We start from the raw sequence: 16,685 nt of genomic DNA, 5'->3' as shown, positions 1-16,685 counted from the left end.
TGATCGGTGAGACCTAAATAGAGCATGACTGTAAAAAATTCAAACATTTTTCCTTTGCCCATTTTCTCCCCCATAATACTACTTTTTTAACATTAGCTGACCTTTGGTGACCTTGGATCACATGACCGTTAAGTTTGAAAATATTCCCCTATACCATTTGCAACTTGTCCAAAAAAATCAACCTTGTCACACCTTGGCACTGGGAGTTATTGCATTAAATGTGTGAAAATTAACTTTGACCTCAAATAACTTCGCACACAAAGGTCAAATGGGGGTCAACCCATTGACATTTATGATCAGAAGGTACATTTAAAAACTGAAAATAGCATCGAAACTGTAAAATCCACAAAACACGAAAAGGTCACCAGAGGTCAAATTGAGGTCAAGGGTCAACCAGATGCGGGTCGACAATTGGATTACATTGAAGCAACTCCCAACCCTAACGGACAATTTGTTCTCAAGTTGTCGCAAAAATACTAGTTTTTTATCATTAATTGACCTTTGGTGACCTTGTATCACATGACCGTTAAGTTTGAAACTATTCCCCTATACCATTTGCAACTACTCCAAAAATATCAACCTTGTCACACCTTGGAACTGGGAGTTATTGCATTATATGTCTGAAAATTAACTTTGACCTCATATAACTTCGCACACGAAGGTCACACGGGGGTCAACCCATTGACATTTATGATCAGAAGGTACCTTTGACATCTGAAAATAGCATCAAAACTGTAAAAATCCATAAAACACTAAAAAGGTCACCAGAGGTCACCAGAGGTCAATTTGAGGTCAAGGGTCACCCAGATGCGGGTCGACAATTGGATTACATTGAAGCAACTCCCAACCCTAACGGACAATTTGTTCTCAAGTTATCGCAAAAAATACTAGTTTTTTATCATTAATTGACCTTTGGTGACCTCGGATCACATGACCGTTAAGTTTGAAAATATTCCCCTATACCATTTGCAACTTGTCTCAAAATATCAACTGTGTAACACCTTGGCACTGGGAGTTATTACACTAAATGTCTGAAAATTAACTTTGACCTCATATAACTTAATATACAAAGGTCACCTTGGGTCAACTTATTGACATTTTTGATTGATGAGACCTAAATTAGAGCATCAAACTATAAAAATTCAAACATTTTTTTCCTTGCCCATTTTCTATCCCCAAAATACTAGTTTTTTGACATTAATTGACCTTTGGTGACCTCGGATCACATGACCGTTAACTTTGAAAATATTCCCCTATACCATTTGCAACTTGTCCAAAAATATCAACCATGTCACACCTTGGAACTGGGAGTTGTTGCATTAAATGTCTGAAAATTAACTTTGACCTCGTATAACTTCGCACACGAAGGTCACACGGGTGTCAACCAATTGACATTTTTGATCGGAAGGTACCTTTGATATCCAAATCTAGCATCAAAACCAAACATTTTCTTTTTTGCTCGTTTCCTCCCAAAATAAGCACATTTTTTCTAATGTGACCTTTGACCTTTTGACCTTGGTTTCAGATGTAGTTTAATCTCCTGATTCCAAAAAACAAAACGAAAAGTCTGTACAACCATCCTAACTCTGACCGAAAAACTTTGACCCCATATAACTTCGCACATAAAGGTCACACGGGGTCAACCTATTGACATTTATGATCAGAAGGTACCTTTGACATCTGAAAATAGCATCGAAACTGTAAAAATCCCAAAAACACGAAAAGGTCACCAGAGGTCAAATTGAGGTCAAGGGTCACCCAGATGCGGGTCGACAATTGGATTACATTGAGGCAACTCCCAACCCTAACAGACATTTCGTTCTCAAGTTATTGCAAAAATACTAGTTTTTTATCATTAATTGACCTTTGGTGACCTCGGATCACATGACCGTTAAGTTTGAAAATGCTCCCCTAACCAGTTCACAACTTGTCCCAAAATATCAATCTTGTCGCACATTGGCACTGGGAGTTATTGCAGTTTTAATATTTTCGGTTTTTGGACCATAACTGACCTTTGGTGACCTTTGTGGGCACCAAAAACAATAGGGCACACCTTCTCCATATGGCGGATCTATAGTCCAAGTTTGGCCTCAATCTAACATTCCCTTATTGAGATAGAGCGTACCCAAGCAAGTGTCACAGACACACACACACACACACATACACACATACATACATACATACACACACACACACGCCAACCTGACTGCATAGGTTCCTTTTGCTAAAGCAAGGAACCAATAAAAATCAACCACTGGTGAGTATTACATTAGTGGTTGATACAAGAGCAAACTAAAAGTTATCACAGACTTATTAGTAAAATAAAATCAACAAGTGAACTACAATATGCCCTTGTCACACACATACCATTCATTTGACAATGATTAATCTAAAATAACTTGAGTACTTCTGAACATTTGCTCACAAGGACATTAGTTAGATATGTTAAATATATTGTAAATGTGTTGAGTTTGAAACCTTAAATGATGATTTCCCAGTTTGGATGGAGTTGATATATCAGAGGAAATGAAATATGATGCAAACATGCAACGTTTTCATACTAAAAAAACCCTCTTTAAAAAAATTGTGAAAACTTACTACAAGAGTACAGTTCAGGCATTTAAGGCTTACTATTGTCAACTAAACTCACTGTATTAAAGTACTACAGGCACCTAGTAAATTTGCTCCATATTCGATAGATTTCTTATATGTGAGAATCTCATTCAAAATCTGCTGACATTTTCTAAAGCTCTTTTCATTTCCAAGATAAAAAACATTTGAAGTTTTGATAAATCTGGGAAACTCAGTATATGCAAATGATGATGCGGAGAAAATTTCGAATTTGAGCCTTTAATAAGTTAACCCCCAATTACAAGCCCACATATATCATTTGATTAGTGTGATGTTCCTTTTTTCAAAGAAGACAATAAAATATTTCAAAAGATAGCCTTATGCAACACACCTGTGTTCAATGTCCTTGAAACAGGGGTGTAAAAACAAAAATAACACAACAGAAATCAACCAAACCTTGAGAGGGCTGGGAGGAGTTCCCAAACTGCACATTTTGGCTGTAACTAATAGTAAGTGCAAAGAAAATCCCCTGTCTTCACTCAAACAATTACTTTCTCTCTTCATTAATGTGTTAAGTTACTCACTCTTTGTTATTACTCTTCTAAAGTAATTAATGATGCATTTTAATTTCTCTTGCTTCCTTGCAGATCTACCATCAAATAGTCTGAAAAGTAGGGATATAAAGAAATAATATTATAAAACATTCAAATGTCACACGTGTATTGCATTATTCCTTACACCACAGCACAACATTCATATGGCCAAGAGGAACCAAGTGCATGACCTGCATTTTGCATACACCCTAAAAAGAAATGGGAATCATGCTTTGCCTCCATCAAGGTGCTACCTTGCAAGGCTAAATATGGATCCCATCATTAGTTCTAAAGGATAAACAGTTGGCCAACCCCAGTTGATAAAACTGGAAATAACTCAGAGATGGTATGAACTAATGACACCTATCACAGTTTATATTATACAGATAACCTCAATTGAAATAACTCAGAGATGCGATGAACTAAATTACACCTATCATAGAATATATGATACAGACAACCTCAATTGAAATAACTTAGAGATGGCATGAACTAAATGACACTTATCTCGCAGAATATGTATTAAATTCGGACAAGTAACACTTTCAATGTAAAACTGAATCACTTCTATGTTATTATCTCATCCCTACACTAAGTGTACTGGGAACAAGATATTTTACTCAGACTATCAACTGTTTGTTTGACAAAATATTTACAAAATTGTTGCCCACCTCAGTGATCTCACACCCCTTGAGGTACAGAATAACATAAGGTTGACTGACCATTTTGAAGTGAGTGTCAAAGAGTTAAGGTGTGTGTGGTTGGGCATGAGCCATGAGGTATTAAACGTGCATGAGTAAGAACAAAACAGTGTGTCACAAATTCCTCCTAAACCATAAAGCAACCTGGTGACTGTGTGCATGGTTATGGGATGTAGTGCCTCTGTGACTTATGAGTAAAAGGTTAAACAACAAAGTACAGCATTTTGGCCATTATGCACTTATGAAAATTACAAAATGGCCGCAATCCACAAACCCATGTGGGATATCAGCCTCTGCAAGTTTGCAGCACATTAATTAATGTAAATACCAAAGGTCACATATCAAAGGAGGTCAAAGGTCAAACATGGTTAAACTATAAAGACTATATATCTACAGTGTATTCATTATCAAACATGTGCACATACCAAAATGACCTAGACTGTGTGCTTAACTTCTTTCAAGTCAAGGATATTCTGGTAGCTAAAGTTGATTGTTAACAAAATTGCTAATTTTTGTAAAAAATAAATGTTATTTTGACAGCTTATGTAAATGCCAAACAATAAAATAGCTGAAAGTATTGAAGCCATAAGGAAGTACTGTAGTGACTGCTTGTTTGAAGGAATATTTATTTGTGCCTATATACTCAAATTTTGGGAAGTGATCCACAATGCCATGTATTACCCACTTGCTTCATGCAGCAAGTCAAACTTTCTTCAACGTTACAGTAGTCCTGAAAAGTTTACTTAGCCTTTTTTAACAAGAGTACAGGAAAAAATATCTTTCATATTATTTTGATAAATATGGCTTGTCTGATTAAAAAAAAAGCAATTAGATATCTAGAATTCTGTAAATAACTTTTTATTTGCCAAGAATCATTGGATGGAAGTTCTGTAGTTCTAGTTGATTTCTGTAGAATAAGCTGTGTACTTGGACTTCTTTGAATGATAAGATTATATTATGTACCTGTTAAAATTGATGTCTGGGTAAGCTGCATACTCTGATTTCTTCTGTTGAGCATTTCTTCTTGGAAATGTACAAAAGAAAGCATTCGCTAAGAGACTAGCCAGCTGCTGTTGGCTCAGAAAGACTGTTTGGTTGATGTTCTGCTTCAGCAATGGAATAGGCTGAAATATTAACATGTTAACAAAAGGAGTTGGTATGTGACTGAATATCACTATCAATATATATATATATATATATATATATATATAATTTATGAACACTTAGAACAACATATACTTCAGTTATTTAGTCAAACTAAGAGCAAAGTAATTCAGTATCGAAACTTCCACATTAAGGTTAACTAACAAAGGCCATTATCCAAATGATACCCACATTGCAACTGATTCAAACTAAATTTACTTGTTGTCTTTAGCTAGCAGTTTGAAATGAAGTGTTTAACAGACCTTGCATTCAAGGTTGCAATTAGAGTTGGTAAATTATTTGGGTATTTTCTGAACACCCCCTCATTCCTTTATCCAAACACATTCCTCCCCTCTGATATTTCAAACTATTCCACAATGTTTTTTGTTTCTATTGTCTTCAGACCTTCCAATCTAATACATAACAGTGATGCAAGAATTAGTGTTGCCCATATTCTGTATAGTGATTACAGTGCCATTGAAGGGTTCCCTCTGAATGACGTCATTACGTGCCTCAAATATTACAGAGCAATTATGCTTTTACATGTATGCATCACTTAATATGTATTGGTGAATTCCATCAGCATGCCAGTTAGACATAAATTAAATGCTCCATTTGTGTCAACATTTTGATATTGGTATAAAGTATAGCCCAAATTTAGTACACATTACTAGTGTAGAGGACAAAAGTGATTCTAAACAAGCGGGCATATTTTGATCATACTAGAACTTATTAAGGTTGCACATGTATTAAACATATGTCCTTATATTAATTGCAAAGAAGTCTCCTTTGACTGCTGACTTTTCATTCCAAAATTCTTCAAGGCATAAGTCTTTGACCTCAGTTACCAGGGTAACCATATATATTTTATAGTACTTGACATTCCTATTGTAGTCACATAAATGTTTCCACTTAACCTTATACAAGAAATAACATTTTGTTTCATTTGACCTTTTAGACTTTGACCTTTTGTTCTGAAGGTTGGTAAGATTCAATATCCAATCATGGGGTACCTTCCTACCAATTTTGAAGAAACTTGGGCAAGGCATTTAGGGGTTTCTGACACAAATTTGCAGTTTTAAAAGGCACACTCACACAAACAAAAAGCTGTTTGACCCTTCCTAGATATACTGTAGACTCCTAGACACCCTCTGGCAACTGAGAATGCCATAATAGTCTCTATTGAAAACATCTCAGCCTCCTTATAGGGCTGATGAGATGAACAAAACATACATTGCATCCTTCTAACAGAGATAAAATCAATGTTTATCAAATTTGTACTTTTCATGTACTGTTTAAACACAATGATGCAATGAATCATCTTTACAATTCTAAGTAGGTACAAAAACAAAAACTCACAAAAAAAGTAAATAAATGTACAAGATGAAGTTTAGATAACAACACTTACCTGGGTGCATATGTTGGGTAATTCTAAAGCTAACTGAACCATTCCAGGTAAAACTGATGCAAAGAAATAGGAAGATTCTTCTCGATCAAGGACCTCTGTAAAGTAATGATGCAAGGCTTCAAAATTCCACCTCTTGTTGTATCTTGTGTTGTAATGTAATATAGATTCCTGCAGTGTCAATGGAAGAGAAAAACTTACTACAGCCTTTGTTAAATGGCAATGAAAACTGATCAAATCACATCTTTCTCTTCAAGAGACAAGTGCTGCAAACATCCATGGAATATGGATTGTTATGCAAGGGATAATGTTTCCATCAAGGTTTGTCAAAAGTTTCTGGACTCCTCAAAGGCTGACCACATATTCTGGGAAGTGTATTGACATTGATGATAGTATGGTGTATGCAGATAATATATGTAAAACTAAAGCATTGCGAGGTTCCAACAACATGGAGTTCCAGCATTTGAAAAATATTGATCCATGATAACCCCTTCTTGACTTTTTGACATCATTAGTCACCAAGAATGACAAAAATTCAAACAATTGAGAGTAACTATGGTGAATGCCCATTCATTTACATAAAGTGATAAGCATCTTTTGTATATTTATTTAATAGTCAAAATGGATAGAATCACTGTAGAGTAATACCTCCAAGTCAACAGAGCTAGAGAGGACATGTAAAAGGGATGACTGAATTAGCTCCCAACGACTTTTCACTTCCTTTTTTCCACTCTGAAATGAAACAAAAGTCCACTGATTATTAATCTTGACTGAGCTCTGGCAATAACTGGACCTTGATTCCTTGTATCATAAATTTATCATAAAAACTTCAGCACTAAACATGCAGTGGCCACCGAGATGGTAGTCTTGGTCAAGGTTTAATCTCTGTGTCTAAGTGTGCAAGATGACAAAGTTGGCCTAGTATATATACCTTCATGCTGCATTTGAATTTCACAAACGGACAATGAGTGTCGGTCTCAAATTTAACAGTCGTCCAATCATCCGAGACAACCACAAATCACGCCAGACAACCTAAAACCCAGCTTAGGTTGTCTGACGTACCATAGCTTATTTGCTGTAAGTGTTCAACACTTTGAACAAAACTTGGAAAATCCATATTCTTTAAAAAAAAATCCGCCCTCAAAAATTACAGGAGCTTGTTGGAACCGCCCTCTGTTCATATTAGAAACGACGTAAGAAATAAATCACATTTTGGTACGTTCCTCTTGAGGGGAAATCTTACTTTGGCTGTATGTGCAGACTGTACATACGCACTATGCTTATGTACATTACCGTACACTACAGAGTACAGACCCTGGTGGCCACAACCACACTTGCTTTCTACTTCACGGCCGCACGCACGTATGACAAGCTAGCTGGAGTACAATGTGTATGCAGTGCATGTGAGCATACCGCATGCTCATTTATGTTGCTGCAATGTACGTGCTCTGCTGTATACCCTGGGCTTAACCTCTGTCTCTGGAAATGATCGGAAACGATTACGGATATCATTCTTCACTACCAGAGAATTCTTTCAACCCAACATGATTAATTATGAACAATATCATACACCACATAAAATGTCTATAACTCTACACTACAGTTCTGTCCAACATTTGTCGATCTCCGTAAGACTAGACACTCGTAAGACTTAAGCCTCAGGCCGATAGACTAGGCCTGTGTAGCCTAACATTACGGTACTCACCTACAAGGCTAAATCAATGCATTTTAGTATTACTTACGTACGGCTCTTGTGCAAGGCGCACCATTTTAAAATCCAAGGGCTTTCACTTGGACAACCAAAAGTCCTTCGGACAACCAAATATGAAGGCAGGTTGGGACAACCTTAAAATTTTCTTAAAAATGAGCCCTGGAGTGGTAATCTTTCTAGTGTTAAAAGTTAGTATAATATGGACAATTAAAGGAACATTTCACAGTATGATTCTGTAGTCAGGACTCCAAGACTAGTTTTCTTCAGTGTAGGCTTCACAAAAGAATGTAATTATGGTATCGCCAGATTGCATAGCTAACAATAAATTTGTTCATTTGCATCAGTGTTTGCTGTTGATGAGATATGGATTGCCCTCTTGTTAAATTCTCTCTTTAGCATCGCATACATCCAGTCATATAAACACACATAAATCTAACTACTCCAACTATATGTTCATGCTGCTCTCAAGGACACACATCAGTAAATATCAGTCTTTCCTCTCCTTTAATCTCTCCCATCTCCCTAACCGAGGTCTCACCAAATCCTCCTGTTTTGCTTCTTCAAAAATGTTGCTTCTTCAAAATGTTGCTACTACAAAAATGTAATATACAAGAGCTTACTTGATCTTGGCATGTCAAAAATTTATTAATTATTAGAAAAACCCACTCTATTCATATATGTTTAATATTTGCATTTCAGCAAGTTCTAGTTCATGAGATTTACTATGCATACTAACCTCTGCTTCAACAGGGTAGAGGTTTTCTGATGAACATGGCATACGAACATGATTTGAATCCCATCTGTCTTGGTAGTTGTCAGGAAATGGTTTTGGAATTGAACCATCAGTAAACTTAGGCTGTGAAAGACATTAAACAGAAGTAAAATAACTCAATAAAACCTGGAGTATCAATGATTTCACACATTTCTTAACCCTTCTAATTGAAACTATCACTTAGGGAGTAAGGTATGAATTGCATATGACTACAAATTATCAAGCATTACCTTGTGTACCTACCTTGAAAAGAATCTTGAAATGTCTCTCTGGTTGCAACTGTCCTAGACAAGATGAGCACTGAGGCGCTCTCTTTAGCTGAGACAGTGGAGTCCCAAACCAAACATTATTCTCAGACATTGGCTGTGTATCATCTTGTGAGTCAGACCTACGACAAAGCATAGCAAGAGATCAAAGATGAAGAGTTAAAAGTAAGAAATTAGTAATTACATGGAATTTTCTTGATAATCTAGCTAAGAAAGATTTGCAATTCAGGATTTTTCTTAGCACCATCTAGCAGCATCATACCTTTGTAAACTAAGCATCTTCTGTGTGAATTTCCATGGAATTTTCCTGCAAATTTAGAATGGTGATTGCTGTTTGACCTTGCAAACAGTAGAATGCAATGAGAGAGGAACCTCACTATAATACCTTCTGCCTTACATACATAACTCTATTTAGTATTATTACACAAGAGAAGTGTGAGATCTCTTGGAACATGAAGTTGCTAGCTTGGTAATACTGTTTGAAGATGCACTTGAAAAATTACAACTTTAAGACACGGTTTTGATATGATTGTTTTAATTACTATTGAAATGTGAGATGTCATAGACTGGTGCCAGCACTGCATCTTTACAAGATAAACCCTTCATCTGGCTTTTGTCCTCAAGTTTATCTACATTTATCCCAAGGCAATAAATTGCCAGCATATTAATGTACACTGTTCACCCACTGACAATTTATATAATGTTTTGGATGTGTGATAGAGTGTCAAGTTCTGAATTTGATAAACTTACAATGAGTGCTGACTTCAAGTGCTACCCTGCCTCATATCAGAGAGATCACCTAATTTGCCTGTACACCACACCAGTACAAACATTCTTTCTCTGACAAAGTTTGCACATCTTCCACAGAAAAAGGGTTGAAAATCCCAAACAATAAGGCTTTCAATTATTCAATTCAATTATGCAATTATTCCTAAACCTTACAATGAAAAATTTCTGAGGAAAAGGGGAGATTATGGATGCTGTCAAGAGCAAGTAATTGGTATAATTAATGCATTAATTAATATTGCTGAATGCAATCATCTGAATGTAAGTTAGCTTATACACAAAGATAATATCATACAGTACATACAGTAATGGAATATTAATTTGACAAAGCAAAGAACAATATCCTATTTCTTACAATATAAACCTCATGTTTGTGTTTTATACAAATTTGCCAACATTTCCACTGAATATGAAATTCGTGGGCAGTTCTCTTATCAGAAGGATAATATAGCATTTGACTTCAAGAAACGAAACACAGCATGAACTCCGGACAAATCCTAGAAAATGCTACAAACAAAGCCACATTATGCCCTCTATTATATACACATAAAAAATGACATCAAGTGCAAGTCAACCATTCAAAATCCAAAATCAACCATTTTTGGCACTAAATTGTCTAGTAAACAATCAGACAACCATGGCAAGGAACTTTCCCCCACATTTTGACTGTTTCAAAAAGTGAATTAAAAAAAAAAGGTTAAAGAAACTTGAAGATCCTGTTTTGTATCTGTACTAGCTGTTCATTTCTATTGTACTTGGTTGAAGGTGAATTGTCTGTGTGAAACTAACATAATACCAATACTTACTCTGAAAATAAAGGTTGTGAACTGTTGTCTATCATGGTTTCCTCATCACCAGAAGCAGCATTAACCTCCCCTAGATCCATAGACTTACTAAGATGTGATGGACCTGCCAATTCATACCTAGACAGTGCCACTGCCTTCTGCTCTTTAGGTGATGAATGATGACTAAGGTCTTTGGTTTCATGTGAGCTAGTATTATCATGCATGCATGCTCTGTGAAAGAAAGAGAAAAAAAAGAAGATCTTGCTAAGGTCAAAACATCAGGTTTTATCTTTGAATACATACTAAAGATGCTAATATTTTAGTTATTGACATTTAATATGAACAGAAATGTTGATTGTTGACTAACCTGATGACTAATCAAAGTGTATTTTTATCATGAAGTTGCAATCTTATCAGATGTATATTTTTGGATTCACTGAATCCCTAGGAACTGATTATTCCACCTTGTCTAAGCTCATGGCTAGTGCTGCCTTCTTCTCAACAGACATATGATACTGAACTACACAAACTTTTACCATGAATACATGGTCATTGTTTGACTGTAAAGGAACCAGTGGTTGAGAGTGTAACAGTTAGAAGAATTTTTACCTTCTTGTTTGTTTTATCAGACTCTAATTTCTAGACTAGAATGCAATTGTTGCTCAGGTACCCAAGACTTTTGTTTGTCTTCTTTATCTATTGCACAGTGGTGTAATTCTATAACAAAATTCACAGAGATTCTTAATTGTAAGCATACCACTTTCTAAATATATATTCCAGAAATTGTGTCATAAATAGTTTAAACTTGAGAATGCTTGAAATTGGAGATGCCATCTTACCTATTTTTTGCAACTTCTGCAGGTGCGATTCCCCTGGTATCTGTGTTTGTTTGGCAGAGCATTTCTTCACCAGAGCTTGTCTTCAGATCATCTGCAGTAAACAATACAACATGGTTACTTTAAAAAGTAATTGATATTGATCAATAAAGAGAGGGCTTATGAAAAAAGTAAATTGTCAGAAACATTTGAAGAGATATGGATAATTTGTGGTACAACCTTCAAGCTGGATACCAATGACCCATCTTACACATAGTATCAACACTTGATCCAGTTTTCCACATATTTCCAAATGGCAGCACATACCTAAGCTAACAAAGAAGCTGTCCATAGTCTAGGTAGAATATGTCAAAGAAAGTCTTTTAGGTACTGTTTACAACAGAGTTGAATGATGCTTATATGTTCCAATAATTTTTCTCAATTGAAACTATGACAGATGAAGACTTCAAAATATTTTCAGTGAAATTCCTCGTTTGTCACAGAAGATACAAAGGTCATTTCAAGAGTAGGAAGCACTACAGGAGACAGAACAACCATAAATAATCATCTTACCAGTTATACTTCTTTTCCTTTTCTTAACAAATGTGAAATTCAAAGTTGTTTGTCGGAGTCGTTTTGGGTTAAGATCCTTCTTTTCATCCAACTGTGACATCCTTCAAAACTCTGCAAGAGCTGGTAAGAGGAACAGCAGATTATGAATACATAATTCAAAGGCACATTCAGTGCTCAACATAGAGATCCAATTGAGCAGCTGAATACACATAGTTTTGCCTTTTAACAATTATTGCAGCCATCCTCACTTTTGTAAACTATTAATTGTAGATCAGAAACAAAATCTTTGCGTTAGAAGTGATATCACAATTAACAGTAGCTAGAACTACTAGGTAGTCATCACCATTGCAAGTACTTGAGGTTCCGAGTACCAAGCACCATATTCTGAGTACTGCTTCTTAGGATCCGAATACCGAGTGCCAGTGTCCGAGTAAAGCATTTAAGAATCCAAGTACTGAGTACTTTTCAAGTACTTCTGATTTCTTCAGTATACAAGAACCTTGTGCTTATAACTGCTCCCTGATATTCGTTGTTAGCAAATGGCATAATAGTTTAATGACATTGCTCATACCTTGTTATTGTTTGCCAAATTCAGATGTCATTTCTGATATTGGAATAACAATGTGGAAGCTGCAAGCAACTTTCTGATGTGAAAACAGGGTTGTTAGGGTAGTAAAACTGCAATCATGCTAGAAGACGTTCCTTATGCTAGCAACATAAATCACTTATGCATTCCTCATCCAACGACATATAGATACATGCAAGGGCGGCGGAAGCACTTTTAATCTGGGGGGGCACCAACGTCGAAGGGCACTTTGCAGAAATTCGATTGGACTGATGCAGCCTGATATTTAGTACCCTTTATAACTCTTATTGTATTATCTTATTTGCGTATACACATCACTCCATCATCGCTACCCCCCACCCCTCAATGAAACAATGCATACTAGCACTAAAATATCAAATGTGCAAATTGGGAAACAAGGAAAAAGACAAAATGAGGTGAAATCATTATAAAGTCCAAGTCCCTGCACACGCGATCGATACATGCATGAAAGCAAATGAAATATGTCAAAATACTGAAAGAAAAATAATTTTCTATGTTTTTTAAATGGTTAAAGTGATATTATTATGATCATTATTATTGTAACGACTTTCCCAATAATTCTAACCAATTTGGAAGGGTTATAACACAGGAAATGATTGTATGTTATTGGCATGCGATGTAATAACCAACGCATGCCTATTTGCTATGCACATTAACATGTTGAACGCGCGCGTAGCGTGCGAAAAATTTTGGTAATATTTTTCGGGCAAGTCGTTACAGCCCCGCCCCCCCCCCAATAAATTGGGCTTCTACGCCTGTGGTAGTTAACATTTAAAACTTCCCGAAATATTTCATTCGCCGTGGGTTTCGCTTTGTAAACTCTTTTTTTATTTTGAAATTTTTATGTAGAAAAAGGGCACATTTTTAACCTGAGGAAAAGTGGGGGGCACGTGCCCCCTGTGCCCCCCCGGTTCCGCCGCCCTTGGATACATATTGTACTTGGCTATATATTGTAAGATACTGCTGGAGTAGAGACGCATGAGTAGGTCTATAGTTGCCTACTACTATTACTGAGTGATACAACTTAGGAATGTCAATCTGGCTGAAAAATTATGCAGTTTTGTTTTTTGTTTTTTTTGTTTTGAGAAACCTGTCAAACCCATGCAGATATGAGAAGATCATATAGGATCGGTGCTGTCAAAGCCACGCAGATATGCAAAGATCATGTAGGATCGGTGCTGTCAAACCCATGCAGATATGGGAAGATCATATAGGTACGGTGCTGTCAAACCCATGCAGATATGGGAACATCATGTAGGAACGGTGCTGTCAAACCCATGCAGGTATGGGAACATCATGTAGGAACGGTGCTGTCAAACCCATGCAGATATGGAAAGATCATGTAGGAACGGTGCTGTGAAACCCATGCAGATATGGGAAGATCATGTAGGAACGGTGCTGTGAAACCCATGCAGATATGGGAAGATCATATAGGTACGGTGCTGTCAAACCCATGCAGATATGGGAACATCATGTAGGAACGGTGCTGTCAAACCCATGCAGATGGGAAGATCATATAGGAACGGTGTTGTCAAACCCATGCAGATATGGGAACATCATGTAGGAACGGTGCTGTGAAACCCATGCAGTTATGGGAACATCATGGAGGAACGGTGTTGTCAAACCCATGCAGATATGGGAACATCATGTAGGAACGGTGCTGTCAAACCCATGCAGATATGGGGAGATAATGTAGGAACAGTGTTGTCAAACCCATGCAGATATGGAAAGATCATGTAGGAACGGTGCTCTCAAACCCATGCAGATATGGGGAGATAATGTAGGAACGGTGCTGTCAAACCCATGCAGATATGGGAACATCATGGAGGAACGGTGTTGTCAAACCCATGCAGATATGGAAAGATCATGTAGGAACGGTGCTCTCAAACCCATGCAGATATGGGGAGATAATGTAGGAACGGTGCTGTGAAACCCATGCAGATATGGGAACATCATGTAGGAACGGTGCTGTGAAACCCATGCAGATATGGGGAGATAATGTAGGAACAGTGTTGTCAAACCCATGCAGATATGGAAAGATCATGTAGGAACGGTGCTCTCAAACCCATGCAGATATGGGGAGATAATGTAGGAACGGTGTTGTCAAACCCATGCAGATATGGGAACATCATGTAGGAACGGTGCTGTCAAACCCATGCAGATATGGAAAGATCATGTAGGAAGGGTGCTGTCAAACCCATGCAGATATGGGAACATCATGGAGGAACGGTGTTGTCAAACCCATGCAGATATGGAAAGATCATGTAGGAACGGTGCTGTCAAACCCATGCAGATATGGGAACATCATGGAGGAACGGTGTTGTCAAACCCATGCAGATATGGGAACATCATGTAGGAACGGTGTTGTCAAACCCATGCAGATATGGGGAGATAATGTAGGAATGGTGCTGTGAAACCCATGCAGATATGGGAACATCATGTAGGAACGGTGCTGTGAAACCCATGCAGATATGGAAAGATCATGTAGGAACGGTGCTCTCAAACCCATGCAAATATGGGAACATCATGGAGGAACGGTGTTGTCAAACCCATGCAGATAGGGGAAGATCATGTAGGAACGGTGCTCTCAAACCCATGCAGATATGGGAACATCATGTAGGAACGGTGTTGTCAAACCCATGCAGATATGGGAACATCATGTAGTAACGGTGTTGTCAAACCCATGCAGATATGGGAACATCATGTAGGAACGGTGTTGTCAAACCCATGCAGATATGGGAAGATCATGTAGGAACCTTGTTGTCAAACCCATGCAGATATGGGAAGATCATGTAGGAACGGTGCTGTCAAACCCATGCAGATATGGGAACATCATGGAGGAACGGTGTTGTCAAACCCATGCAGATATGGGAAGATCATGTAGGAACGGTGTTGTCAAACCCATGCAGATATGGGAACATCATGTAGGAACAGTGCTGTCAAACCCATGCAGATATGGGAACATCATGTAGGAAAGGTGCTGTCAAACCCATGCAGATATGGGAAGATCATATAGGAACGGTGCTGTCAAACCCATGCAGATATGGGAACATCATGTAGGAAAGGTGCTGTCAAACCCATGCAGGTATGGGAAGATCATGTAGGAACGGTGCTGTCAAACCCATGCAGATATGGGAAGATCATGTAGGAACGGCAGATATGGGAAGATCATGTAGGAAAATTGTTTTATCTAAAAAATCAAGTACAAAAAGACTATAATAGTTCATGGAACAGAAACTCAAGCCAAACCGAAGCATCTTCTTTAGCAAGTCAACACCAGCCAATCAATAAAGGACACCAGTGGAATATTAATCAGAACACAGCCTGTCAATGCCAATAGAACTAGAAAGCACTGAATTTGGAGATAAGGTGCATGTGATTTTTGTGAATGAGTTGGAATCATTCTCATTCAGTTTTTGCCAACTATCGACATACAGATTAACAACAGACCAGGTATGTACATGTATACCTGTATACATGTATACATGTAAGTAATTTCTTGCACACGGGTCATTTTGGAGAGAAAATAACTGCAGCTTCGTACTTTTTGGTGAAATTTGGCTCTTCCTGTAGGTTTTCATGGTGAAATCATGTATTTCTTAGGGTGTCCGAAGTATGCCGAAGTTCGCAATACTGACTATACTGTACCACCCCTGTGTACTGTACATCAATAAGGGGACATGATGTTGACCCCTTCCATAACCCCCCCCCCCCCCCAGCTTTCTGTTTGACATCAAAGGGTATGAAGCAAACTATACATTTACAGGGAGGGTGGATTTGAGGGTGTTTTGGTGGTTAAGTGTTTCCACGATGGTGTTCAAATGCTCAAAATTTTAGAACACCTCATCACCAATGTTCAACTTCAAGTCATTTTGTTCATGGGTCTTGTTTTACTACAGTACTAGACCTAGCCTACAGTACATTACTACCACAAAAACAATTTTCCAAAGGATATCC

At 37.4% G+C, this 16,685-nt stretch overlaps 1 protein-coding gene across 2 annotated transcripts in view; it reads right to left on the bottom strand.

Moving 5' to 3' along the window:
• Nucleotides 1-16,685, bottom strand: part of LOC139969006 (poly(ADP-ribose) glycohydrolase-like) — a 28,984-nt gene that overhangs the window by 11,675 nt on the left and 624 nt on the right. For both annotated transcript variants that reach the window (XM_071973674.1, XM_071973673.1), the window contains exons 2-10: nt 12,122-12,241; nt 11,573-11,663; nt 10,755-10,964; nt 9,140-9,284; nt 8,861-8,980; nt 7,062-7,145; nt 6,417-6,584; nt 4,829-4,989; nt 3,156-3,235 (exon numbers count right to left, since the gene is read on the bottom strand). In XM_071973674.1, the coding sequence (XP_071829775.1) occupies nt 3,156-3,235; nt 4,829-4,989; nt 6,417-6,584; nt 7,062-7,145; nt 8,861-8,980; nt 9,140-9,284; nt 10,755-10,964; nt 11,573-11,663; nt 12,122-12,221 (1,159 nt within the window). In that variant the 5' untranslated portion in view covers nt 12,222-12,241. The remainder of the gene's footprint in view (nt 1-3,155; nt 3,236-4,828; nt 4,990-6,416; nt 6,585-7,061; nt 7,146-8,860; nt 8,981-9,139; nt 9,285-10,754; nt 10,965-11,572; nt 11,664-12,121; nt 12,242-16,685) is intronic.

Source organism: Apostichopus japonicus, chromosome 6 (genome assembly GCF_037975245.1).
Source record: "Apostichopus japonicus isolate 1M-3 chromosome 6, ASM3797524v1, whole genome shotgun sequence".
NCBI classification, from domain to species: Eukaryota; Metazoa; Echinodermata; class Holothuroidea; order Aspidochirotida; family Stichopodidae; genus Apostichopus; species Apostichopus japonicus.
The sequence above is the reverse complement of the archived record's forward strand: the minus strand, read 5'-3'. Positions and strand labels throughout refer to the sequence as shown.